At 44.6% G+C, this 27,282-nt stretch overlaps 1 protein-coding gene across 1 annotated transcript in view; it reads left to right on the top strand.

Moving 5' to 3' along the window:
- lrp8 (low density lipoprotein receptor-related protein 8, apolipoprotein e receptor) overlaps window positions 1-27,282 on the top strand; it is a 171,539-nt gene that overhangs the window by 128,597 nt on the left and 15,660 nt on the right. Inside the window, exons 6-13 of the mRNA XM_071925675.2 lie at window positions 2,614-2,736; window positions 4,020-4,142; window positions 6,319-6,438; window positions 7,418-7,543; window positions 15,115-15,286; window positions 19,442-19,669; window positions 20,514-20,632; window positions 22,035-22,174. Coding sequence (XP_071781776.1) covers window positions 2,614-2,736; window positions 4,020-4,142; window positions 6,319-6,438; window positions 7,418-7,543; window positions 15,115-15,286; window positions 19,442-19,669; window positions 20,514-20,632; window positions 22,035-22,174 — 1,151 coding nt within the window. The remainder of the gene's footprint in view (window positions 1-2,613; window positions 2,737-4,019; window positions 4,143-6,318; window positions 6,439-7,417; window positions 7,544-15,114; window positions 15,287-19,441; window positions 19,670-20,513; window positions 20,633-22,034; window positions 22,175-27,282) is intronic.

Raw genomic sequence — 27,282 nt, 5'->3', positions numbered from 1 at the left:
TTGCCCACATAATATTTACCTCCAAAACCCCTACCTACATCTTAATGTGTGCCTCCCATCTCCCAGTTATTACAGTAGTTGCACATCAGACATGATTTCATGAGGTGAACAGTTGGGCTCCATTCGTTGTCTATGAGAAGCTGGGTGCGCACAGCATGACTGGATAGGTTTTGGTATGAAGCAGGTTTGCGATGTGAGGAGCAAAAACGGAAAAAAGCGAATGAGCACGGTGGTCGAGGGACGAGAACCTTTCAAATTCAGGCAGCAAATACAGCTCTCAAATTCTCTCGGTCAGTGAATTATTGTTCCTAGTTCCACTTCGTCTTTGGAAGATGAAAGACACCTTATAAAGATTGTGACAAAAAAAAAACGTATGGAGGAAAGTGACAGTGACAGTGAAAGTAGCCTCAAATATTTCAGCTGCTAACTTTAGCTCAGGTAGGCTAAACAAGTAGCGTTAGCTTGCTAGCATACCTATCCATCACATCCAAACAGCTGTAGCCACTTAGCTAGCTAGCTAAAATGAAGCATAATTTCAAGATTACAGTTTCCAGACTTATAATTATGGATTTCATTTGGGGATAATGGAATTAATAAAATGCTAAAACACAAAACATAAACAAATAATGTTATGTTGACTCAAGAACACACCCAGCTCGCAAGCGATGACGCAAAAGGAAGTGGTCGCACAGGTACCATTAGAATCATCTGTCTCAATAATCTTGTTAGTTCACAGATATGATGGGAGCAGAGCTGGGTGTGCGTGTGTATCATGCTTGTCAGATTGCAGTTGATGGTGGGCGGTTGGAGGTTTATGTCAAACAAGATGTAACGTGTGAGACGTCTATGTGATGTAAATGAGCGAGCGGAGCTTAGGGAGGGACAGGAGGTTAATGTAAATGAGAAATCTTCAAATCATTCTGTATCTCCAGCTTGTTCTCTCCTTCCCTATTCCGCCAAGCTGCGCTCATTCCCACACACCCATCGCCGCTTATTATCTCCCATCTTATTTGAAACATCTGTCTCAATAATCTCGTGTTAGTTCACAGATATGCTGAGACAAGTGACTGGGGGAGGGGTGACAGGAGGTTAATGTAAATGAGAAATGGTCAAATCATATCTCTAGTTTGTTCTCCCCTCCTCCTCCTCCTGCCAACATTGCTGCAGATGGCGATGCGGTATTATTACTATTCATCCTGGGGATTTATCATAATTAGCTGAGCTCAGATCCCAATCATTTGGCTGATACAATCAGCACATTTTGTGATGGTGCAGGATTATGTCTTCCTCCCTTCACTGATTTTAGCATTACCATGCGTTTGTCTTTGTTTCTTTGTTTGAGTATGGGAAAGCTTTCTGAATCTACGTGTGTATGTGTGTTTGAGTGCGTTTATGTGTATGTGTGCCAGTCTGGTTGTGTGTCTATAGAGTGTGTGTGTGTTTTAGAGTCTATCTGTACATTTCTACAGGTGTATGAGTGCTCAATTGTGTGTGAGAGTGTGTGTGACTGTTTTATGCCATATCTCCCGATACAGTGATTGTGCGCGATGCATTTTTGCCAGCCCCATAGCCATTGATCATGTCTGCCTCCCTTCCCTTGGCAGAGCCAGTCCAAAACACAACACATGAATAATTAAATAGCCAGTTAAAAAGACGAATGAGTTAAATAAACCTGCCCCCCACCGCTAGAGCAAGCACAAACAAACGCGCGCACACACACAAACACGCACACACACAGTAGGTGACTGGATGTGTGTTTTCCTCAGACAATGAGTGAATATCTGCCTGTTTTTTTCATTTCCATCGGGGCTTTTTCGGCACAGGCAAGAGTTGTGTATGACTGATTACTGCTGGATTGGAATGCACTCCAAGTTGGCCTGATCAGGGAAACAAACACACTTACAGAAGCATGCACGCATGCACACACCACATGCAAGCACGTACACACACACACATAAGCAAACACACACACACACACACACACACACACACGGAGCAGCTGTTTATCTAGCACATCATTCCTCTTTCTCTAGCTCTGACGATTTAACCTGTGGTTCTGTCACAGAGAAAATTACTCTCTGGAAAATGTGTATGTCTATCACTTTGTGTGTGTGTGTGTGTGTGTGTGTGTGTGTGTGTGTGTGTGTGTGTGTGTGTGATGTCCCCACAAGGATAGAAAGATGATTTCAATCCTCCAAAGTGAGGACATTTTGCCAGTCCTCATTTCCACAAGGGGTTAGTTTGGGGCTAGGACTTGGGTTTAGGGTTAAGATTAGAATTAGGATTAGGTGGTAAGGGTTAAGTTTAGGCATGTAATGGTGAGGTTAGGGCTTAAGGAATGAATGTAGTCAATGGAAGGCATGGAAGCATAGTAATACAACCGTGTGTGTGTGTGTGTGTGTGTGTGTGTGTGTGTGTTTCTGCATCTATGACCGTGTGTACATTTGACTATACTCTGTATATGTGTTTTGAGGCTCTGTCTTTCCATGTATCCATCCATAACTGTATGTGTGTGGGCGAATAACACTGTGACAGCAGCATTTATGTAATAAGCCAGCTAATTCTAATATGCGTGTGTGTGTGTGTGTGTGTGTGTGTGTGTGTGTCTTCCAGCCCTGCTTACATGCCGACCTGATGAGTTCCAGTGTGGCGACGGCTCCTGTATCCACGGCACCAAACAGTGCAACAAAGTCCATGACTGTCCGGACTACAGCGACGAAGCTGGCTGTGTCAACGGTAAGAAATGTTCAACTGATTAACAAATGGATTGACAAATAGATAAATGAATTAACAGATGAATGAATGATACCAAGCAGTGTAACAGTGTAAGTCCCCGACTCTCCTCACAGCACGTCTGTTTCAACAGTGCAAAAATCCCTATTTATTCAGACAACGCAGCTGATGAAAGATGTGACCTTTAGGATTTTTTTCATCAGTATGTTGCTGTAAAATTATATTGTACTCCATATTCTACTGCTAAGAAAAACAGTGACTTAAACCTTAGCCCTGTGTGAACTGCCAGTGATATGCTCCATGTGTTTTCTTTGGTCCAATTTCAGCCTTCTCAAGCTTGATTTCACATAAAAAAGCTTCCAGTACACTCTAGACTTCATGTATCAAGGACAGGGATTAATTAAATACTGTACCATATTCAAATATTCTTAGTATGTATCCACCTTAAATCTCTGTGGGCACACACAAGGATTGTTCATACTCTCTTGCGTCTTCTCTGTGTATGTGTGTGTTTGTGTGTATGTGTTTGGAGAAAGATGAACGAATGCTTGATGGCACACACAGAAAACACATAGTGTAGATCAGTTAGGTTGTTGTACACATTAAGATACATACTGAATATCTGCTACATACCACCTCCCCCCTTCCCAAATTTAAATTTTTATTGGTTTCAGGGGAGCTGAGGTTTCTTTGGAGGGAGCTCAGCTTCCCCCGGCCCCCCTGCAGTTCAAACCCTCTTCTGTATGAATTTTGTATGTAGCCCGCTCCCCTTTGTTATTTTTTTGTATTGCTTTTTGTGCTCGTCTTTCTAGTGGGTTACTTTACACATGGTGAGTGTTTTCTTTGTTTTGTTTTTGTTTTTTTCCTCTCTCAGAACATGCCCATCACCCTGCCTGTATGTAGTGTGGCACACAGAAAAGGCTCAAGGTCACCATCAGTGGTGCTGTCTGTGAGCTTTATCTTGGAGCCAGTGCTTTGAAGTGCAGCTGTGAACCTGAAATCAATACCTCACTTTTCAGAAACATAGCCGCCAAAAAGGCTTGGGATTGTGTGTGTGTGTGTGTGTGTGTGTGTGTGTGTGAAAGAGATACACACATACAAGAAAGACAGGCAGAGAGAAAGTTTCATGTAAGACTACATGTACGCATACTGTATACTCTTATGTGGGTGACAGTGTTTTTCAATCCCACTGTGTGTGTGTCTGTGTGTTCAGAGCAGTAAGTAAATAATAATAATTGATAACTGGAAACCTTATTGTGTGTTATACTGTTGTGTGCTCATCGCAGCTACAAAGTGCGACGGGCCTAGAAAGTTCCGCTGTAAGAATGGAGAGTGCATCGACAGCAGCAAGGTGTGTGACAACGTGAAAGACTGCAAGGACTGGTCTGACGAACCCATGAAGGAGTGTGGTAAGAGGATCTCTCTCTCCCTCTCTCTCTCTCTCTCTCTCTCTCTCTCTCTCTCTCTCTCTCTCTCTCTCTCACACACACACACACAGGTGCATATGTACGCTCATTAACTGTTTCACTACCTCAGGCACACACAGAAAAGTATGTACACACATGGTAGTACTATACACACACACACACCCACGTGCGTCGGCAGCTACTTCAGATGCGGGTGGTCACTCGTCTTAGTAATAGGAGCTTCATTTGATCAAGGCAGGGTAAATCAGGACAATTCTCAGCTGTCTTGTTATGATCAAAGAGCCGGCCGACTCTGCCCTCTAGTGCGTTCTTTTCCAGGAGAACGTGACAGGACTACGTTACCCATAAAGCACCACACAGATTACCCACACACCATAGATAATTACCACTTAGCGCGCTTCAGTCACGGCTCTCACATCACAAGCAATGCGATCCAGCCGCAAACAGTTGGAGGCGGTAGAGGGAAAGTACCTGCGAACAGAATCTCACTAAACGCGGCTCGCTCAACATGTACTCATGTAATCACAATTTAAGTCATTATTGTTGCGCCGGTGAAATTCTACTCAAGCGGACGTACAAGTTGTAGTCTGTGAAATTACTCAAGGAAATTACTTAACTAATTAATGCCTAGCGCACTTCAGTCATGGCCTGGCTCTCAGATGGAGCGGTTTCAGTCACATGGGTATAAAGCGATATGTCAACATGCTGCCCTTCTCTGCAGCCCGCTCTGATCTTGAGGTGGATGGATATACGCTGTAATGAGATTGCCCTGTAGCCATCTCATTAATGTTAAACATGATATTCTGTGTGTATTCGTGACTGCAGCAACTCTGTATCTCCTCTTCCTTTTTAACTGGAATTGACAGCTGACGTTGTCCGCGACCCGGAGAAATGCCATTACTCATGAACCCAGAGCCAGGCAAACCATTGATAAAGCACTGTAAGATGTCAGAAAATGAATGGATATCAATAGGAAAATTTGTTTTCTGCAGGATACTGATGTGTCAAAGATTAATAATGTGTGGTTTTACAAGCCATTCAACTGAGATCGCCGAGGTCTCAGTCTGTAGCCCTTGTGCTACATAAAATTGAATCAATTATCTGAGGTTGTCATATTTTGCATTTCTTGTACCATGGTATGTTGATTCCCTTGTTGATGACTAATAGAACACACTGGCTGCCCTGAAAATTACAACCTTGTTGTAAAACGTCGTCCCTGTAACATCATCGTAGCCTCTACTTCCATCTTTCTCTCTCTCTCTCTCTCTCTTTCTCTCTCTCTCTGTCTCTCTCTCTCTCTCGCTCTCTCGCTCCCAATCTCCCTGTCTCACAGCGGTACCTGTAGCCCCGTAGCTTAAATCTTTAATGTAAACCGGTAATGAAGTGCCAGCTTTAGCTTTCTGCGCCAATCTCTCTACCCCCCGGAGGGTGGTTGAAAGACAGAGGGATAAATGGAGGGATAGAAACAGATATAGAAAGGAAGGGACAGAGGGAGAAGGGTGATGGAGAGGAAGCACCATCTGCAGCGCTATAAAAAAAAAAAGAAAAAGCAGAGAAAATGGAGAGAACGAGCCGAGAGGATGAAGGAGGGCAGGCGTCTCCATAACAATGGGAAGGGGAGCAGAGTGGCACCTGGCACATGTGGCCAAGCTCCTCAGTGGGGAATGGATTGGTTCCATGTGGGTATCGCCAAGACTATGCCCACGGGCTATGTACACACACACACACACACACACACATGCACGCCCACATGCACACATAAACATACACACACACATATCGATGTCTCTCTCTCTTTCTACCTGTCTCTTGCTCGCCCGAGTTGAAATTTGACAGGAGAAAATGATCAGATATTTACTGGCAGGAGGATTTAAAAATATTTACACACACACACACACATGCACACACACACTCGTGTGCACACCCGCAAACTTATGACCGTGTGTGGCGCTTCGTCTCCCTGTCCAACTGTCTTTCTTTGTGTCTTATCCAGGCTGCATAGTTCCGTCCAATAGCCCGCTGGGGCTGTTTTCATCAATATTCAACTCCTCTCTCCCTCTTTCTCCCTCTTTCCTTCCCTCCATCCCGCTCTTCCTCTCCCCATCCCTCCCTACCTCCCTCCCTACCTCCCTTCCTCCCTCTATCCCTCTCTCTGCAGGCCTGAACGAGTGTGCAGACAACAATGGTGGCTGCTCCCACATCTGCAGGGACCGGAGAATTGGTTATGAGTGTGACTGTCCCTCTGGGTACAAACTCCTGGACAAAAAGACTTGCGGAGGTAAGAGAAAAAAAAAAGTTGTGCTACAGTGCTGCTTCTTTAATGCGGAGGAGCATGACTAATACAGAATTACACCTTGTCTGGGTTGGACCAGATTGGACTGGTCCAGTCTATAGTGTTGTGCCTTTCTGTTCTCCCCTCCTCACGCTCTATTCCACATTACTAAGACTGCATGTCCAGCATAGACTTGGTTTCACAGCACTACTGCAGCCTCTATTTCTCATTTTCTACGTTTACATGCACAAAGTAACCCGACTACTCCGGTTAAGGTCTTATCCAGGTTAAGCTGTTTACATGCACCTTTGATGCCCTGTGTACTCTGAGTCTCCCCGTTGCCATGAATAAACCAGTTAGCAGAATATTCCTGCCCACCGCTTGTGTCCCGCCCACAGATAGAACGGTCTGCCGGCAAAAAAAAAGTATGAAAAGGTTTTGACTGAGCAGTAGTAGGTTACTTCTAATACATGGGAAAGTAGCGATGATCCCAGTAGTAATCTGATCAAACCGCTGTGCGAGTCTTGAGTTTGCACAGACGGTGAAAAACAAAAGTGAAAGGAGGAAGATGTTTACATGCCACAGTAACCCATTTAATGCTAGAGTAAGCCGGGCTTCTTAACTGGGTTTCTCATAATTGGAGTATAAGCTTAACTGGGTTATTCTGACCTAGTTATGATGTTTACATGCGTCGACCCAAAACCAGGTTAACCGGGTCAAGAACGAAATTCTGCATTAAAGGTAACCATTGTTTTAAACGGGAAGGCGGTCCTGTTACACACACTGATAGCTGAACATGTTCTTAGCATACTGGGCACAGAAAGTCTACCTCTTATTTCTTTCAAACACTACACAGTATCTCCGTCTTCCTCTGCAGACAGAAATGACTGTGTGTGTGTGTGTGTGTGTGTGTGTGTGTGTGCTTGTGTCCCCATAGTTTAGTCTTGCTCATCTTTGTGTCTTTGTGCCGTCTTTCTCCCCCCAGACATAGATGAGTGTGAGAACCCGGACGCCTGCAGTCAGATCTGCATCAACTACAAAGGAGATTACAAGTGTGAATGCTACGAAGGCTATGAGATGGACCCTGTCTCTAAGACCTGCAAGGCCGTGGGTGAGCCATTTATCACAAACACACGCACACACACAGCAAACACACCAATTACTCACCCATACCAGCACCCCTAGCTACCGAGTCACATCCTACACCATTCTCACACTGCGGGACCCTGTGAAAGGAGGCGCTCGCTTTGTATGCAGGCCCCGCGCAGCAATCTGTGCAAAGGTAAATATTTGCCATCTTTTTCTGCAGTCCTCACTAATGAAAAGTTTGCAGTCAGCTGCCTCCGCCTCCCCGGAGAGGCAGGGGAAGGGTGTCGAGGCGGGGGGAAGGAAAAGGTTGTCGGGTCACTGTAGGACATAGCCGGGGTTTGTGCCCCTCGTTGCCCGGGGTAAACACTCTAAGCAACGGCATGAATGGAAATCAAATCTCTTTCCTCCAGCGATGCCTTGAGATATATGAAAGCTGCACTAGGCACGATTTGTGTGGAAAACTACACCCGTCTTATCAGCCTGAATCACAAAGTGCTGCTGCAATATAGAAGAGCGTCCCATCCTCACTAATTGATATGCTGCAGATTCGCCTTATTTGCCCAGATGAAATTCTGGTATCAGGTATGGTATTTCTCCATCCACAGAAAGTAACAAATCAAAATTTTAGAGTGAAATACAAGCTATTTCTATAAGATATCTGGGTAGTGGAGTTCAAATTTCTCAGTTACCCATTGAGCCACACAGGGAAAGTAACCCCTAATCATTGCAGTATCAGTGCAATGCTTTACCTGTCAAGTTCTACGGGGAATAGAACCACTAACCCTGGCAGTCTTACTTGCTTGCTCTAACCCTTGACCTACGCTGGGAATGGAACCTTTAACCGATTGAGTTGCACAGCAAATTAACTTTTCTGCGGGAGGAGAGGGAGAAAAGAGTGTTTTTTAGTGATTAGCACCATCAGTCTTAGGTTAAGTCATTACAGGGTAAACTGGTGTGGTAATGAGAGCGCTTAAAGCAGGGAACGGGCCTCCACTCTTAAGCTAAGTGGCGTAAAAACCACCATTGATTGCTTCATGTCTCTCTGTGTGAATCTTTATTACTGTGAGACAGAGCAAATAGCCCTTGTCAGAGGCTAAGGCATTTATTAGAGGGGAGGATGAGCTGGGAGAGGAGAGGAGATAGGGAGAGAGAGATGGATGGGATGCGTGGATGGATGGATGGGCTATATGAATAGCGCTCTGCTTGCTGAAGTGATGGAGAGTTGCGTCCATACTGTTGATTGCGGCTCATGTTATAACGGACCGCGAGAGACGGATAGAGAGCGAGGGACAAAGTGACAGAGGTGATTATTATTTATGCCGGGGTTTATTTATTCAGAGGCACGGAATGGGACGGGACCATAAATACAGAGGCGCCTGCTTTGTGAAGCTGAGGTAATGTGGATTTAATGAAGTCGCGTTTGCCCATGAACTCATTTATACACACACACACACACACACACACATATACTGTACAGCCAATCATACACATGCATGCCCCCTGCACACACACACACACACTTTCTAGCACAAGTTTCTGGACACACCAGTGCACATGCAATTATTCTGGAGGAGTCACTTCAACAGTCACACACAAATACACACATTCCCCTGCGACCCACTGGCCGGGATGAATGTCGTGCTCCGAGATGAGATGTGACACACGGAGTGACAATGTTATTTGCACATATTGCACGTCAGGCTACAGAATGCCAGGCCTTTAATTTGTGGTCCTATCTCGGAGGAACACAACAAAACTTGAAAGCTTGACTCCCGAGGACACATTCAAAGTCCAAATATAGGTCCGTTATTTGTGTGTTTCATACCCGCGTTTGCTACTTGTTAGCAATAATTGCCTGACTTCGATAACCTTTGGAGTGAGTGCGCACTTTGTGAGAGGAGATCCTCGGAGCTGAGTTGAAATATGGTCCGTGCGCACTTGTGCTTTTTCCCCAAGTATGTGCATTCCATTCTAATCCCAGCACCCGCGTGGTTTCAGGCTCTGCAGATTAATTTCAGAGTAATGTACAATGATTATGCTAGCGACTCTAATTAAAAGCAAAGTCCCAGGTTGGAGTCACATTGCGTTCACTCTCCTTAGCTGGTGTTTGTTTGTGTACGCGTGTGTGTGCGTGTGCGTGTGAGTGTGTGTGAGTGTGTGTGGGGTGGGGGGGTGGCGGGTGGGGTTGTATTTGTACATTGGAGCGTACATTAAGTCCCCTGAAGAAAGCCTTGCTCTACACTAATTGCATTCATTGTTTTTCTGTTTACACCTTTATGGGTGTGATGCCGCTCACTGAGTCGTCAACTTGAGTTATTAATGTTTGTGTGTGTGAGAGAGAGAGAGAGTGTGGGAGTTTATGTGTGAGAGGGATGGAGGGATCTCTCTCTCTCTCTCTCTCTCTCTCTCTCTCTCTTCTCACCCTCTTGTCCAACTCTGCCCATATCAGGATGTCTAAGTTGTGTTGATCTCAGCATTTGCACAGACAAACCTGTTATCTTTATTTCTTTTCTTATAGTTGGACGAGGACATACTTTCATACTTTCATAGTGTTATATTCCCTACTATTATTATTATTCACCACTGTCGATGGGTCAGCACACAAAGAGAGTGACCACCACTGCTAGACAAAATGGGATTTTAAAAAAAAATAGTGTTTTACCAGCATTCAAAATTACTATTCTTTGTCATAAAGTGACCAAATAAAAGCAGTTTTAGTGCTGCAACCGGCACTTAAAACACTGCGATGAAAACTGGGGTGGACATGGAAAATAAAATCTAAAACAGCCCCAACCACCACTGCTACAAAACAATGAGGATGCAGCATTTTATACCACAACACTGATTTTTTTTCAAAGATAGTGGGCAATCCTTCTCAAGTAGTCAAAGAAATATTTGTGACAGTCACAGAGAGCAGCGTGAGGATAGGGATGAGAGAGATGTGACAGTACTGTGGGAATACAGTGCAGGTACACAGCCTGTACATAAACGGGTCGATCCAAGCAGGACGCCCCGTCGCAGCGATGCAGCGGAAAATTTTGCAAAACTGCCTGTGGACCAAACTCTTGCTCTCTGTCTCGCTCTTGTTTCTTGTTCTCTGTCTCTCTCATCTACCGTACACTGCAAGCGCCGACCACGCTGCCAAGAGCAGTTTTTCGCCACTTGTTTGACAGTTTGAGCACACACACATTTCAGAATGGAGCGGTCAAACTTTTCCCCTATTGTCAAAAGAGTTTTTTCCATGGGACCCGAGATTTCGTGGAATACTGTCAAATCTCATCCAATAAAGTTTTTTCTGTTTCTGTTTTAGGCTTTTAATGGACTAGCCTGTCTGCCTCTAGGGAAATGGGAATGCTATTTCAGGATAACTAGTTGTATTATACCAAATTAGAATTAAATAGTTATAATCTATTCTCCAATATAATTTGAGGATCTTGCCATGGTCCAACTATTGGCCAAGTCTTTGAACAACACAGCTTTGAAAATAAAGGTAGACAAAGGTAGAGGAATGCTAAATTGAAGGTTTTTCATGCAGGATTTTTAATAGTTGAAAAAGTAACTGTTTCTCATGGAGGCATTGGCCTTCCACCTCAGGGATAATGAAGCATTATATAACTGTCTTTGTCACGGGGAATGCTAGTAAAGTGGGGCGACTTTCTGACATTTGACAGAAGTTTGACAGTAACTTCTATAGTTGACAGAAAGTTTATGGCTGCGGCATCTCTGCATCATTATATAGCACGGATCGCTTGCCCTAACGAGCGCGGCTGGCCTCGACACGCGTGTCTATTTCCAGACATCACATCATCCTAATAACCTCATCCAGTGTCAGTCCATTTACACTGGCTGTCACTAAGCATCCGCATCCGCATCCGCATCCGCCTGGGGAATATTCACAATTTCATCCTTTCCGGCCCGTCCACCTCCGTGCCTTTTATGTTGCATTTTTTCCACTCGCTTCACATCTCGCCCGCGACAAAAACAACATCTGCTTTGGCGCGAGTCAAATCGATGCTCCTATTCTGCCTGGCGACATTTCCCCTGCCCGTACTTATCGTCTCGACGCTTTATCTTAATTGGCTGACAGGGCAGAGCCGGCCTGAGTTGGCAGCGCAGATTAAAATGTATCTAGGGGGCCGTGTTCTTGTTAAGAAAGCTGACTGTTGCAGTGGTGGGATCCACTGGGGACAGATAACACGCCGTTTTTTGATGACATCTCACAGTGCCGTGGCCCGGGGAGAATGGTGACTCAGCATTTTTTTTTTTTTTTTTTGCTGTGACAACCGTGATGAGAAGTATGAGATGTTGTCTTCTAAAAGCGAGGCAGGGGGATTGATGAAAGGGCAGTTAGAGATCTCGCTCTTTCCTTATTATCCTTATTTCAAAACTTTCTTACACTCTTTTTCTCATTTTTTCTGTCTTTCTCGCTTTCCTATCCATCTTCCCACCATTCTTTCTTCCCCCTGCTGTCACTTTGTCTGTTGATGTCTTTTGCTTCTTTCTTCCTTCCAGTCAAGTCAAGTCAAGTCAAGTGTATTTATATAGCCCTTTATCACAAGCATGTCTCAGAGGACTTTACAGAGAATGTGTCTAGCTAGGTCTAGCTAAACACAATCAGTGGTGAACAAAATTATGTAGGACAAACATAGCGAAAAGCACAAGCTAGGCAAGAGCAGATTTAGCAAGACAAACAATCTACCTATTCTACATAGCCTAACCTACCCGGCACCCCAGCCTTAGACCCTAAATGCACACAAGGAAAAACTCCCAGGAAAAACCTTAGTAGGAAAACTTGGATGAAACCTTGGGCGGGCTGAGGCAGATAGGGAGCGTCCCCCCAGGACGGCTTAGCCTGCAATAGGTGCCGGGCAAAACAGAGAGAGACAAAAAGAAGGAGAAGCGGCATGCGGCGAAGAGCCAGGGCAGCACCCGTCACTGCCAGGTAGAACACTGCACTGGAGTCAGAGAAGAGGAGAGAGAGGAAGCCGCGTACACACACACAACACACCGAGACACACACACACACGTACAGAGGAAGGGGAGAAAACACGATAGGTGGGAACAGCATAAGGGATGGGACCGAGGCCGGCGCCAACGACCACTGCACTGCACCGAAGTCATCCCTCCTACCCTCCATCTCTTTATGCCCCTACCTCCATCTATCACTCAGTTATTTGCTTTCTGTCTGCCCTTCTGTCTTTCTCTCTCTCTCTCTCTCTCTCTCTCTCTCTCTCTCAGCAGGTGAAATTGATGGTTACAAGCCTAGTAGTCAGAGGAGAATGATTGGATCCCAACAGCTAGTGGAAATATAATATTTTCTCCCTGTGCAGTAGCCCGTGGTATACTGGGGCTGAGGAAACCTATCGAGGCATGGTTGCTGTACGTGTGTGTGTGTGTGTGTGTGTATGTCTGTGTGTGTGTGTGTTTGCTAGTACGTGGTTTCATACCAGAAGAGGGGTCAGAGCGGCATGACTTTAACTCTACCTCAACTTTGTCTTCTTTAGATTCTTTTCGTGGCGTTTCGGCTTTATTGGACACTGTGGAGAGTGGAGAGTGAAAGGAAAGATAGGAGAGAGAAGAGGAGGTGAAGGAAAGGAGCTAGAAAGTGGGAGGGGTGGGGGGGTATCTGTGTGAAAGAGAGAGAAGGAGAGAGAGAGAGAGAGAGAGAGAGAGAGAAAGCTAGGGCAGAACAGTGCTGAGCAAATGGAAGGAAAATGAATTGAGGGCAGTTTGAAGAATAATGGTAAGATGGTTTAGGAGCAAATTTCGCTGCAGGCAGCTGATCAGAGCATGTATGTGTGTGTGTGTGTGTGTGTGTGTGTGTGTGTGTGAAGTGAATGTGTGTGTGAGTGAGTGAGTGTGTCAAACAGTCAGTGAGTTTAAAGGTGTAGCTGACCTTCATGCTGCGTGAGAATGATTCAAATGCTTGAGTCATGCTCACCATCAGCCCCAGGTAACTGATGTGCGAGTGAGACGCGCACACACACCTGAGGAAGAGAACCCAGAAACAGTTTTGAGTCACTGTTGCACTAAAAATAGAGCAGCATGCCATATCTAGTTGTCGGGCTACTTTATCTACCGGCATAGTGCGCTTCATTACTCTAGACAGCAGCAGCCCATTACACATACACACACGCAGAAACACCCAAAGAACACACTCGTTCAATGGATGTGTCCTTTTCAGCTCACCCAACTGTCTAGTTTGTGTTACTTTTCAGCGCAGCACAATTATATGAATAGCAGTATTATATTGTGCCAAAATTGAAATGAAAATGATATATTCCGTTTCAAAGTCTGTTTGGATGATTTATTTATGTTCACATCATCAAAAATACATGCTGTGAGGACCTACATGGTACGGATGCAAAGGTCCGTAAGACTTGTCACTTAGCTTACGTTATGTTTCCTCTCAGCAGGAAAAGAAAAGAAAATAAATCAATGCATCAAGGTTACAAAGCAATGGTTCTACCCCACTGTCCGGCTGCCAATTACAGTTAGTATCTCAACACCACCACTGATATCCGCACATAGTAACATGTGGGCTGTTAGCAGTACTGCTCAAGTATGTCAGCATCATTGTTACAACTTTTGAATGTACCTGGTTAAACACTTAGTTATAAATGTTGTAGAATAGAATAGATCAAGTTAACAATTTGGATTATTAATTAATGTTCAGGCCTTTGTAGGCTTGGTAACTATTTCAGGTATCTGTTCAGTTCTGTTTATGATAAATTGGCAAGAAGAAAATCTCATATACAACCTCAAACACACCCCACCAGCCATCCAGGAAGCAACATCTTTGTTCCTTGTGTGCAAATACAACGTCAATACATTGAACCAATATTTGCCCTTGACTGAAGCTGAACAGTAGGCAGAGGTTACATGGAAGAGATCACGTAGACTTCCAGGAGAAAATGGGTTTGTCATTTAGTCAAGCTTACCGGAATGCAAGGAACATTTCGTCATAAGGAGGCTAGGAGTCTTGTACAGAGTGTAAAAGTTGTATTTTTTGTTTGATAGCCGGAGATTAGGTTAGGGTAGCCGTGCTGCTAACATTGTTTTCACACATGATTTGATTTAATAACCTTTTTAAAATATCACTAACAGTGACACACTTCAAAAACTCTTGTGGAACAAAAGATTTCCAGTGAAGAGGTGTGACTCTTGTTGACTTGTGGATTGAAGTCATCGTTTTTTGTTTGACTGGTAGGTTACACATGTTGATATAAGATTAGATCAGACAGTGCCGCTAGTCAATGTCACTGAAGTCAGTGTGACCTTGTCTCTCTTGGGCACAGGAGCAACTGTGGGATACGCATTAGCAAATATTATCTAATACGTATATGCAAGTTCATCTTTCGGATGTAGGTTTTTGATTGGATTTTGGCACCATTTATGTGCCATTGTCAACAAATGTATGAGTTATTGACAATATTGCTGATAACCCATCTTTAGCACAATCAGTACTGTTTTGATGTGAGAATGTGTCGAGAATTATATATTCCTTTCAAAAGTGTACTATATTGCGGTCATGGTAGCCTTAAAGAAAGATGTATATGAGCGTGACACGACTGTCCTCCTCCTCTCCACCAGGAAAGAGTCCGTACCTGATGTTCACCAACCGCCACGAAATCCGCCGCATCGACCTGCTGAAGAGCGAGTACACACAGGTGGTTCCCACGCTGAAGAACGCTGTGGCCCTGGATGTAGACGTCTCCACCAACAAGATGTTCTGGTGTGATCTGTTTCATCGGAAAATCTACAGGTACACACGCACACGCACACACACTCACTAGAAGTACATACGATTTGTGTGATCTTTACTCTAGCATGTTGGACAGTATAGAAAAGTGGATACGGTATGGTTTTCAACATCATTTTACAAAGTGATCCGTCAGATTTACTTTTTGGCCGCATCCTTTCTCTCAGTTTACACTGTACAACCTTGACAAGTAGAAGGTCTACTTCGAGGGAAAAATAACAATAAATGAACTCGTTGGTTTATGGTGGTTGGTGACAAGCTCAGCATCAAGTATTGGGTTGACGCCAAGCCGATGCATCAGTGGTGGGGAAAGCTAAAATCTGACACCAAGAGCTATATGTAACATGTCAGAATTCCAATAAACTTGATTTTCTGTTTCATTGATGGAGAAAAAGGGATTGTATCATAATTGTTTCTTTTTGTTTTGATCAGGTGGCCCCAAACCAATTATCCTAATTAATATTGTTCAGTAACAGTAATGGATCAGATCAATACTTGGTATCCTCCAGTACTTAAAGTTTAGCACTCTGAATAAATATTGGCAGTGGGAAAGCGGTATTGGACGATCCGTGGTTTGTAGTAAATAATGTGTTTGCTATTAGAGCTGCTGGAGTGTATCAGAAGTTAATGAAGCTGCTGCAGCAGAAGTACAGTGAGACACCATGAGGCTGTACAGAACCTGTGCTTGTTAAGTTTGGATAACGCTCATCCCTCTTCCTTAGCTATGCTCCCATTCGTTTTCTCCTCTATCCATCCATCTATCCTGTCTGCCTCAACCTGTCACACCTTCTGGTAGCGAGACACACCTGGGGGGCTGTGTGTGTATGTGTGTGTGTGTGTGTGTGTGTGTGTGTGTGTGTGTGTGTGTGTGTGTTTCAGTCACACCTGGAGGGCTGTGTCATCTGTTTGACAGTAGCAGGTAGAGCTGTTTGTCCTTCACACACACACACACACACACACACACACACACAGATACACATAGATACCTACATACACATACTTGCTTTCTCTCTTAGCTGTCTGTGTATGCGTGAGGGCAGCTGTGTGTGTGTGTGTGTGTCACTGACGGCTGGCAGGCAGTGGGAGGGGCCTTCTATCATCTCAGTTGAACCATATGCTCTCTCTAATTTCACTGCCTCAATAATCACCACCATTACTCATCTACACACACACACACACACACACACACAGACTCAAACTCACACACACACACACATACACACACATACAGAGTGACTTGGACACACACATGCACTCAAGGGCTTGTGACACAGAAAGGACAAATAAACTCATTCTCGATGATAAACTCAGCAGCAAAGACACACAGACACACACACACACACACACACACACACACACACACACACACACATATGCCTCTCAAATGGCCAGTGGCAAGTGGAATTGTACAGTTAAATCTACTTGGACAACAAAATAGTTCTTTTTGCTGCTGTTTTTTTTTACATAAGGGCCAATAAAGAAACTGATAGTTCACATTGCCTCCTTCTCATCTTTTGATATGACATCCACCTTACATAACATCAACAGCATATAAAACTACCTTCGGCTCAGCGGACCGATTGTTATGCTACTGAGTTTATGTTGCACAATATACCTCTTAAGCATTGCCGGGGAATCCAGTGGATGCAGTGTGTTGAAGTAGCTTTTGTAACATCCACTCCTCTGATATTATGCTTTTTCCGTTGTAGTTCAACATAGTTTTCAAATCCTCAGGCTGTAATGAAAGTGATAATGCTATGCGCCTGCCACTTCACAAGCACTAAACACGCATTTACATTTGTTAACGCTACTCCTGCTTCCGCCTCCCCTCAAAACTCCTCTTCTACCTCCAGTTTATACAGCTTCTCTGGCTTCTGAAAAGAAATCCCTCTATCATTTTCTGTTTCCAGCATTTCGTTGTTATAGAAGCTCTTCTTTATTGCGAGGTATGGCGGTTCAGTGCCGTCTTATTCCACTGTTTGCGGGTGTTGATCTGGAACAGAGCATCTGCTGAATTCCTCGAATATTGATGGTCATGAAATATGATTTATCACCACTCCTATCCAGGCATCCAATTACTTTCCTGTGGATTTTCCCTTTGATAAGGAGCATCTAATCAGTTGGGAAAAGTTGTGAATGTGTCTCCGCCTCTCCCTCTCTCTCTCTCTCTCCCTCTGTTGGTTTGGTTTTCCAGGCTAATTCATAGTGATTAGCATGGTACGGGTCGATGATGTGTTAACTTCTCCCCGTGATGAAGATGTCTGCAGCAAATAATAATACAGCCAATTAACGATGCAATCTGCTTCCTGGTCTCGGACTCATCTGTCTCTGTCTCATTCCTCTCTCCATCCGCCCCTCTCTTCTTCCCTGTCTACCTGACTGTTTTTAACTAGAAACAGGGACTTAATGAATAATAGTAGTACTCGGTAATGAATGATAATCGCCATGGTGAAAGTATAGTTTAAAAATATTGCAATAATTCTAATCTTTTGAATTGCATGGAGAGAAGTGTGTCAATTGGCAGCAATAATCTGCACCATGTTTGATTATTCATCTTAATGCTTTAAGATGTGTAAAACAATTTGACATGATATGATATAATATATGTGATATGATAATGTTAATAGCATATATGAGAATGTATTCATAGTATGTCTCATTAACAACAACACTTCCTCTGCCTCTATAACACATTATGTGATGTCATATACAGCTGGTGTGTTGAAAAACAATACAAGATGCGTTGGAAAATTGCATTTAAAATGACACATCCATCGGAAGTGACTCTGGTTTTTATCCGGCAAAATTCTGAATTTTCCCAAGATTTCATCTGCATATTGATGTTGAGATCTCAACTCGAGATTCATTAACAACAGCAAAAATGTTTGTAAATTTCAGGAAAATATCTACAGAAGACCAACTCAAAAGTACTCAAGGTACCATTAAAGAGTGTAATTATATCGACCAAGTAATATAATTGAATATAAGTGGTAATATAAATAATAAAATAATATAAAATTGTCATAGGAAGGATCTCTACAGTGTGCAGTTGTTCATGGGATTTTGGTAACTTCTAGTTTTTCCCGTTTATTCACATACGTATGTGTCTATGTCTATATATCTATGGTCAACAAGTGGAACACCAACATGAGGGATTGCCACCTCCACCCTCCCCCACTGCCCATCTAAACTGCCCCCTGAGTGAGAGACAGGTGTTGGGTCCGTGTTATGGACGCTGAGACACGGGACAGAAGCCCGGATTATCTATTACGAGACAGTGGCAGGCTAACTTTCCCTCCCACTGATGAAGACGTCTGCGCTGTGGCAAACAGTAACACAGCCAATTAACAACACAATCTGCTTCCAGCTCCCAGACTCATCCATCTCTGTCTCATCCCTTGTTCCAAACACCTCGCTACCCCACCTCCCTCATTCAAGATGCTCTTACCATCCCTACCTCCCTCCTTCATTCCCGTACGCCTTGCTAACATGCGACGATGGGGTGTAAATTGGGACGTTGCGTTTTCCAACCTCTTAACAAGGCTGTCTTGTGTTGTCTTGTTTTATAGCCGTCTAATAGTGAGGAGAGTAATGCGCTATGTGGTGAAGGAGGGGAAAGAGGGAGGGAGGCTGAAAAAGAGAAAGGGGAGAAATGGGAAGGGAGGCAGGGACAGAAAGCAGGTTGGGTTGGAGGGAAAGAATTGGAAAGAAATTGGGGAGAGAGACATAGAGTGAGAGAGTGACAAAACCGGAGAGAGGGAGGCAGGTTGTTTTTGCAAGCTGCTGATGAAAGAAGGCAGCCTCATTCTCCTTGGGAGGTGCTGCTTGGTGGGAGGGCTGAGGTTGTTACAGAGGTGTCAGGTTGGGGTGCCCCTGACAGGGCATTGGCAGCTCTGGAGAATACCCCCCACACTCTGAAACTAGGTATCAAAGGCAGGCACCCCCCTTCACTTGGAAAGAAGAGAGGAATAAAGAACAACACAGCCAGAAAGCCTGCTTTTGCCAATTACCTGCTGTCTATTTGTGATGCTGTAGCCTCCTGCCTCCCATTTTCTGCCTGTCCCTTGATTATTGTGTATTTCATCACTATAATTCAGTGTGCAGTACTTCCACAAGTCTGATACACACACTCTCTCTCTCTCCCTCGCCGCCCGCCAGCGCGTACATCAACAAGGCGAGCGACGCGTCCCAGCAGGTGACGCTGATCGACTCGTCGCTGCACTCCCCCGAGGGGCTGGCCGTCGACTGGGTCCACAAGAACATCTACTGGACCGACTCGGGCGACAAGAGCATCTCCGTCGCCACAGGAGACGGCAGGAAGAGGAAGGTGCTGATCGCCACCGAGCTGAGCGAGCCGCGGGCCATCGCCGTGGATCCGCGCCAAGGGTGAGGAGGGGACAGATGGAGAGGAGGCGAGGGGAGATGGAGAAGGGCAGGGCAGAGAGGGAAGGAGGCTGGAAGGGAAGGAAGGAGGGAGAGGGAATGGGAGGGGGAGTAGGATGGAAGGGTAGGAAGGGAGGGAGTGACGGAGCTGAGCGAGCCTGAGGCCATCGCTGTCGTTCCCTGAAAAGGGTGACAGGCAAGGTTATTATGTGAGACTTAGACTAAAACTAGGCATGACAACAGCTTTATTACACAAAATAAAGACAGTGTTTGTCATACCTCACCCATCTGGTCAATGAAACAGCTTAAAACAAACATTAACAGTTATTTGCAGATGCTGTGTGACCCAGGTCTGCTCTCTCTGCCTCTCTCTCTCTCTCTCTCTCATGTCTCTAGTTCCCCAAGGACTCTTTTCACGACACTACAAAGCTAGACGAGCATGAAATACATGCAAATGAAGCCTAGCCAGCGCAGGTTTCTCACGGACACACACACATATATAGGCACAGGCACACACAAATTTAGCAGCAGCCCTAGTCTCCAGTACCTTCTGTACTTGCAGACATTAAAGGCAGGTAGATACTGCGCAGTATCTACCTGCCTTTAATGTCTGCAAGGCTTGTTTCAGAAGTAAAGCTGTTTGATTATGGAGAGAAAATGAGAGGCAGATGTGGAAACTGTAAGACAGACAGAGAGCTGACTCTGACGTTCCATATTAAAACCTATTGCACCAGATAGAGCAAAAATAAGCTATTTTCCATTTGTGCTCCTAGGACAGGGCCTGCTTTCTTCTTGTTGACTGAAGTGCTGTCGTCCGTGTCTAACTGGGCTGTTTATCCTCCCGCAGGTTCATGTACTGGTCAGACTGGGGAGGTCAGGCCAAAATAGAGAAGGCCGGGATGAATGGAGTGGACCGGCAAGTTCTGGTGTCGGAACGCATCGAGTGGCCCAATGGAATCACCCTGGGTAAGAAAGGAAGGAAGACAGAAAGACAGAAAGAAGTAAAGGAACATGTAACTTTCAGCATGCGAGGCTCTCATCAAAGAGGACAGAGAAAAATAAATAAAAGATGACAAAAGCAGCGGACAGAAAAATCGATCAGCTGTGAAAGCAATTTTGAAAGCAAAGTGATAATGCCAGTGAAAGGAATCCTTTTGGAGATGCGGAGAGAAAAAAGTTCAATTTGAGTGAATTCAACACAAAGAAAGAGACAACAAGAGGGACAGAGAGAGGGAGAGAGACAGAGAGTGAGAGAGAGAGAGAGAGAGAGAGAGAGAGAGACAAACAGCAAGGGATGAAAGAAGAAAACAGTCTAGGGGTGCTGCAGCCCGCGAGTCGGCCTTATTGTTATAGCTCAGTTTGTGTCTGGCTCTCATCAATCAAACCGCCGACTATACAGGCCTGCGAATTAATAAGCCAGGCGCTCCGGGCCGTCGATACCTCCCATCATCCCCTTCAACTCCCTCCGCGGCACCAGCCAATTTCTCTCGGCCGCCCTCGCCCGAGGAGAGAGAGAGGCGCGGAGTTGCCGCGCTCCGAGTGGAATTGAGGTGTCGCTACATCTGTATGAAAACAAATTATTTTTTAGGCTTAGGCGAACGAGAGAGAGAGCGGCGCCCAGACTCGCCGGCGCTGCTTTCGGGAGAGGGGGGCGGATTATTTTCCCTCCCCCCCGGTCATTGATTTCGCACGGAGCGCCGCGCCGAACAGCTGATTGTCTTGAGTCAGGAGAGGTGAAGTTGTGAATGAATTTTTACTCTTCTATTCCTCTGTTCCTCTTTGGGTGTTGAATCACTTGCTGTTTGACCTGCCTGTTACTTTCTGTGATCTGCATGCGATCAAACTCTTTGCCTCTGAAGGAGACGTTTTGCTGCACTTTCCAGCCGCGTACCGTAATATTCAAATAAGCTCAAGGGCACATAGACAGATTTCCCCCAGCAGAGAAGTCAACCGGCAATATTACAATCACATCTGTGTTTTCTTGACGCGAGGGCCTCAGCCGTCGTGTCAAAGAAGATTGATGGCGTAACTGCTGGCCCATTACATTCATATACCTCTCACCCTAGGCCTTTTCTCTTGAAATGACCTCTCTCTCCCCCCCTCCATTCGTCACCGTCTCTCTCTTTCTCTTTTGCTCCCTCTCTTTTCCCTCTTTTCCGCTCTCTTTCTCCCCTCTCACACACTCCCTACCCTTTCTCTTCATCTCCTCCGCCTTCACCAACTCTCTCACCATCCCCACCATCTTGCCTTCTACACATCTCTCTCTCCTCTTACACTTTCTTGCTCCCTCTCCCTCTCTCGATTCTCTATCCTCTCACTCTCCATCCCCCCCTCTCTCTTTCCCCTTCCCTCCGTCTTTCTCTCTCAGATCTGTCCAACAGGCGTCTGTACTGGGTGGACTCCAAGCTGCACCTGCTGTCCAGCGTGGACCTGAACGGGGACAACCGCAAGGTGCTGCTGTCCTCCCATCACCACCTGGGACACCCCTTCGCCCTCACTGTCTTCGAGGTAGGGGAGCGGGGTTGAAAGGCAGGGTGAAGAAGAGAGAGAGAGAGGTGGAGAGAGGAGGAAAGAACAGCGCCATCCCACAGGGCTAAAAAAAAGAAACGTATTTGCATAAAAAGCATGCAAATAGATATGAAACGTGCACATGAAGTTAATATATAATAATTCTCTGAGACATAGTGTTGGAGAGCAATATGTGTTGACCAATACAAATTCTTCTACTCAGCTATAAGTCTAAAGCAACTAATAAACTATAAAGTCTATAACATCCCTTAAGTTTGTATATTCATGAGTAGAGCCCAGTAACTCTCAATATCCTAGTCAATTGTTTCTTACTAACAATAATGCTGTGTATTGCAGTCAGCAGGTAACGCCTTGATAACTGATCCTGATGTATACCATATATACCATATATATATATATTATACCATATTAAATGCCTCAGTCAACTAAATATATATTTATTTAAGAAAATATCAGGCAAATTGAACTACATAAATGGAATCAAATCAAATCAAATGCAAGTCATTTCTACCAATTATGGCAAGAGGTTGCAATCAGTTTCAAACGTGCTTGCTTGAACAGTAAGCTACAAGCTAAATTGAACACAAGCCTTAAAAAACATGCACACATTTTATTTGTTCACACGAGTGCGCACGGAATAGTGAAGGCAAAACAAGGGAATGATATGTATCTTGTGCACTCAAATTAATCAATACAAGGGCATGAGGTCAATATCACCTTGTGCTCTCGATGTAGTAAATGGCAGCCTTGAAATATATATTTTCCACTGCCGGACTTCATGGGAGAGACATGGAGAGAGAGCATGGAGAGAGAGGCAGTAGGTGTCTTGAGGATCTCCCTACCTGAAAGGCAGACAAGCACTAGGTGCTGCCGTCCTCCTTTGACCTCCAAGTAGATATACACACAGAGAGAAGTGAGGTCTTCCTTCCTTAGCTCCGCCTCGGGTGACACACTCATATCCTGTTCGAGGATTCCCATCCAGGCCATGTATTTTTAGATAGCCGGTGAACCAAATCTAAGCCTTTATTAAGAGTTTTTGTTACACTGGCGTGATGTTAGCTTTGATGACTCATACATTTATGGCTGGAGAAAGAGTAAGGGCGAGGGAGTTCGAGGACAAGTTGAGGAAGAGAGAGGAGTAAATGTCTGGCGGTAGATATCTGCAGTGTCTGCTGGGAGGAAAGGGAAGGACTTGAGGAGATTGACTTGAGGAGAAATGAGAGATAGAGATGTTTCGGAGGTACGCTGGAGGAGGACAAACCGAGAGACGGACTTATCTTTTTCAGGGGTTGAAGAGTGTCGAGTCGATGACCTTAGTTTGGGTGTATTTATTGAGGTGGGAGTGAGCCTGTCTGTTAGCGGCCATAAAGTAGTAGTAAAGCAGTGTGGAAGGTAGTAAGGAGTAACGAGAGGACAAGAGGAGAGGAGAGGAGAGGGAGACAGAGGGAGGTGAAGTGTGATCAGTGGGAAGTGCTTTATCCATTCCTCTCTCTCCAGCACACACTGTGATGATGAGAAGCGAAGGGAAGAGGGGAAATCCATCATGTCCAGCGCATGTGTGTGTGTTTGTGTGTGTGCTTGCATGTGTGTGTGTTTGAGAGAAAGAGAGAAAACACTCTGCCCAGCTTAATGTTCTAGGCAACAGCAAAAGTTAGTCCCTGTAGATTAATGGCCCTCAGCTGTTCTGGTCTCTTTTGTGTTCTGGCCATGATACAGACCAAATTAAAAAAGCTCTCGCAGTGCAGCAGGCTGTCCTGGACCCAACATACTGATAATGGGAAGTTTGTTTGTTCCTTAGGAGTTGCTTCTTGTGAGCTCAGACTAATGAACCTTTTGTTTCGTTTGTGTTTTATTTGGTAAAGGAGCTGTAGGGCAGCATTTGTGTCTCAGAGTCTGTCTAAGAGCTCGTAATGCCTATTAAGAACATTTTGAACTTTAACACAGATAAAATGATGTTTTACCCGATTGTGGAACATGCCATACTTGACTCAAATTGATATTGCATTGTTTATTGAAATGTGGATGTTGATAGAAAGAAAACAAGAATGACTCTATCGCTGAGACCAATATTCATCACTTCTGACTCATTAACACAACCCCTAATTCCATGACCACCAGAATTGCCATAGCAGTCTGTAATATGTAACACATTTGTTATATTTGTTAAGTCATAAGAAAGTCAAATTTGAGATCTTTTTAATTAATCTAGATGCACAAAGACTTTTGTGAGTTAGAGTTTTTGTGTCATTGTGCATTGATGCTTGTGCCTCATTAGGAGGAGGACAAATGTGGCCATCTTTAGGTACATGATGTGTTCAGTGTTGACATAGTTTGGCTAAGAAATTGAAATTGAAATCATTGTGCTCTCTAAAAGCTACAATTCCACACACATTCATGCTTAAAAGTAGGTTACATGCACCAAAGCATTGCAGCTTGATGGAAAGCACACAAAATCAATGTCTGTAGTCATATGTTAGGCTTAAGGTAATTGTGAATGAGGACTTTGTGAAATGAAAAGGCTAGTTTAACTTTAGTACGTATGCTGGATCAGGTCAGTTTTTATTTCAACAAAGCAGGTACATTTTTAAATTTGAGAATGATCAAACTGGCTGTTTCGGTGTTAATGGTTACACAGTCATTCAGAACGAAGAAATCATCTTGCGAACTTCACATCAATGCACCGGCCTACTGCTCCTTAGCACTGCAGAGGCAAGAGTAGAGGGCTCATGCATCAAAGTCTGAACACCCTCCACCACCCCGCACACACACACACACATACACAAGCATTGTCCACCCCCTGCCTAGACACCGAGCCCTGAGGAGATGTGGATGGAGGAGGCACACAGAGAGCAATGTTTTCTCTTTCTCCGGCTTTAGTTTCACTGCACCGCTTCTCTCTCCCCTCTCTGTTTGACTGGAGGGGATCAGGGGGAAAATGAGGAGAGAGAGAGAGATGGGAAATAGAAAGAAATACATGAAGGAAAGAAAGAACGAAAGAGACAGTGACAGGAGGAGAGAAAATAAAAGCAATCAAGAGAGGAAGAGGGACCGAGGCAGACGTTTGTGCTGTAGGCAGGCATTGTGTCCTTTTGCCATGAACTCAGCACTGTGAAGTTTAAACGACTCTGCGCTCTCGGCAGCTTAGGGGGAGATAAACACAAAATATCTCCTGCAATCAGATGATTCCTACACCAATTAAACACCAAGCGGTTGCCAACCTGAGTTTTCTAAACTGGGTTGCTGCAGAAAACAAAACAAAAAATGCAGGGAGGGAAAAAATGTTCAAAAATGGGAGTGGGAGGGCTGCATTTGAGCTGTCATTTGTTGTTTTCTGGCATTAAAATTGAGTGTGCAGGATAGGGCTGCAGCTATCGATTATTTTAGTAATCGAGTATTCTACCGATTATCCCATCGATTAATCGAGTAATCGGATAAGAAATACTTTTGCTTTATTAAAGCGCAATAGTAAATATACAAAAGAGAAAAGCTGTCCGCATGAAGCTGTCCATACGACACTGTGATTTACTGAAAACGAGGTGAAATAATAATTATTATTGATATTTATTACTAGGCCTAAATATCATACAAGTTCATAAGACTGGCTAATGTACATTTATTTACTATGTTGAAGGGTTGCCCTACACCTGCTGACCCTACTCACTGCAATCAAACTAAACTGAATATACCTGCTGTATTGGACTGGTGCATTTTAGGCTCCAATTGCTACTTACACCACCTGATATTTTGCTTTCTGGGGTATTTTATGCATCACTGTGAGGGGAGTAGGTGTGTGTGTGTGTGTGTGTGTGTGTGTGTGTATGTGTGTGACTATCGTAATAATAACATGAATGAAGCTCAGGCTTTCACAAATTGACTGCAGCGTTTTATTTTCTGTGGTTATTTTCTTGAGCAAAACTTAGCTAACTTAGGGACATCATAACTAGCCACCATATTGATTTACGTTCTTAACTAGCCATTACATATAGCCATAATTAACGTGCATTCTTTACTAGCCTTCATCTCATCCCGTTTTAATATTAAGTGCTGACTCCGCCCACCCGGCCAGTTTCGGCGTACGCCGGTAGCAATTACAAGTGGACCATATCCTACAGTCCCTGCTCTCAGCGGAGGGAGGGAGCTACGCTGTGTGTGGGAAGCGCTGTGATCGTCAGACCTCTCTGGATTAGACAAGCAAGTAGAGAAAACCGGCATCAGCCGAACCAATTTATTGCCAAATGCTTTGGGATTCAACACATTAACATTGCTTTCCATGGTCAGAAAAAGTCGGCAGATTTGTCGCTAGTCGCTCTTGAGAAATAAAGTCGCCAGGGGGGTCTGAAAAGTCGCTAAGTCCAGCGACAAAGTCGCCAAGTTGGCAACACTGGATCCGAAACTTTGGACACTTTCTGTCGTTTTCTCTGGCCTGTCTCTTCTCTTCGCCCCTCGCTATTTTCTCTCTCTTTCTCCAGCGCGTTGTGCAACAGTAATAATCATCCGTGCGAAACACTGAGTGTGTATATAGTTATATGGATTAAACGAAGCTTCGATGCAAAGAATTTGCATCGATGATTTTTAGTAATCGAGTTACTCGAGTTTCTCGAGGAATCGTTTCAGCCCTAGTGCAGGAGGTGATAGAAGCTTATCGTGCCGGTGAGCCAGTCGCTCATTTGGGACTGAATCTTGATAAAATCATCCAGTGCTGTTCTCCCCTTGAACCTGAAAAGACTTTCAGGTTTAAGACAGATATGGGCTCGCTATGCACATCTCCCACCGCTGTGATGCAATGCCATGTGTTCAGGAGAGTGTGTGCACGTGTATGCGTGTGTGTGTGTGTGTGTGTGTGTGTGTGTCTGGGGCTAAGCTCGACACATGAAAGACTTGATGTTACAGTGAAGAGCCCTGACCTGCTCGGGCCTGTACTGCCGTTTTGAAGCTTTCAGAGAGAGAGAGAGGTGACAGATGCAGGGATTCTGACAATGGAGAGAAAGAGAGAGAGAGAGTGGGGGGATAAAGAGATAGAGAGAGAGATATTGGCAGAGACAGAGAGAGAGACGGGTACAGGGAGCGATGGAACCAGAGATTTGAGT

This window comes from Centroberyx gerrardi, chromosome 9, assembly GCF_048128805.1.
Source record: "Centroberyx gerrardi isolate f3 chromosome 9, fCenGer3.hap1.cur.20231027, whole genome shotgun sequence".
Lineage (NCBI taxonomy): Eukaryota > Metazoa > Chordata > Actinopteri > Beryciformes > Berycidae > Centroberyx > Centroberyx gerrardi.
Note: the sequence above shows the minus strand (reverse complement) of the source record. Positions and strands in the feature narration are given on the sequence as shown.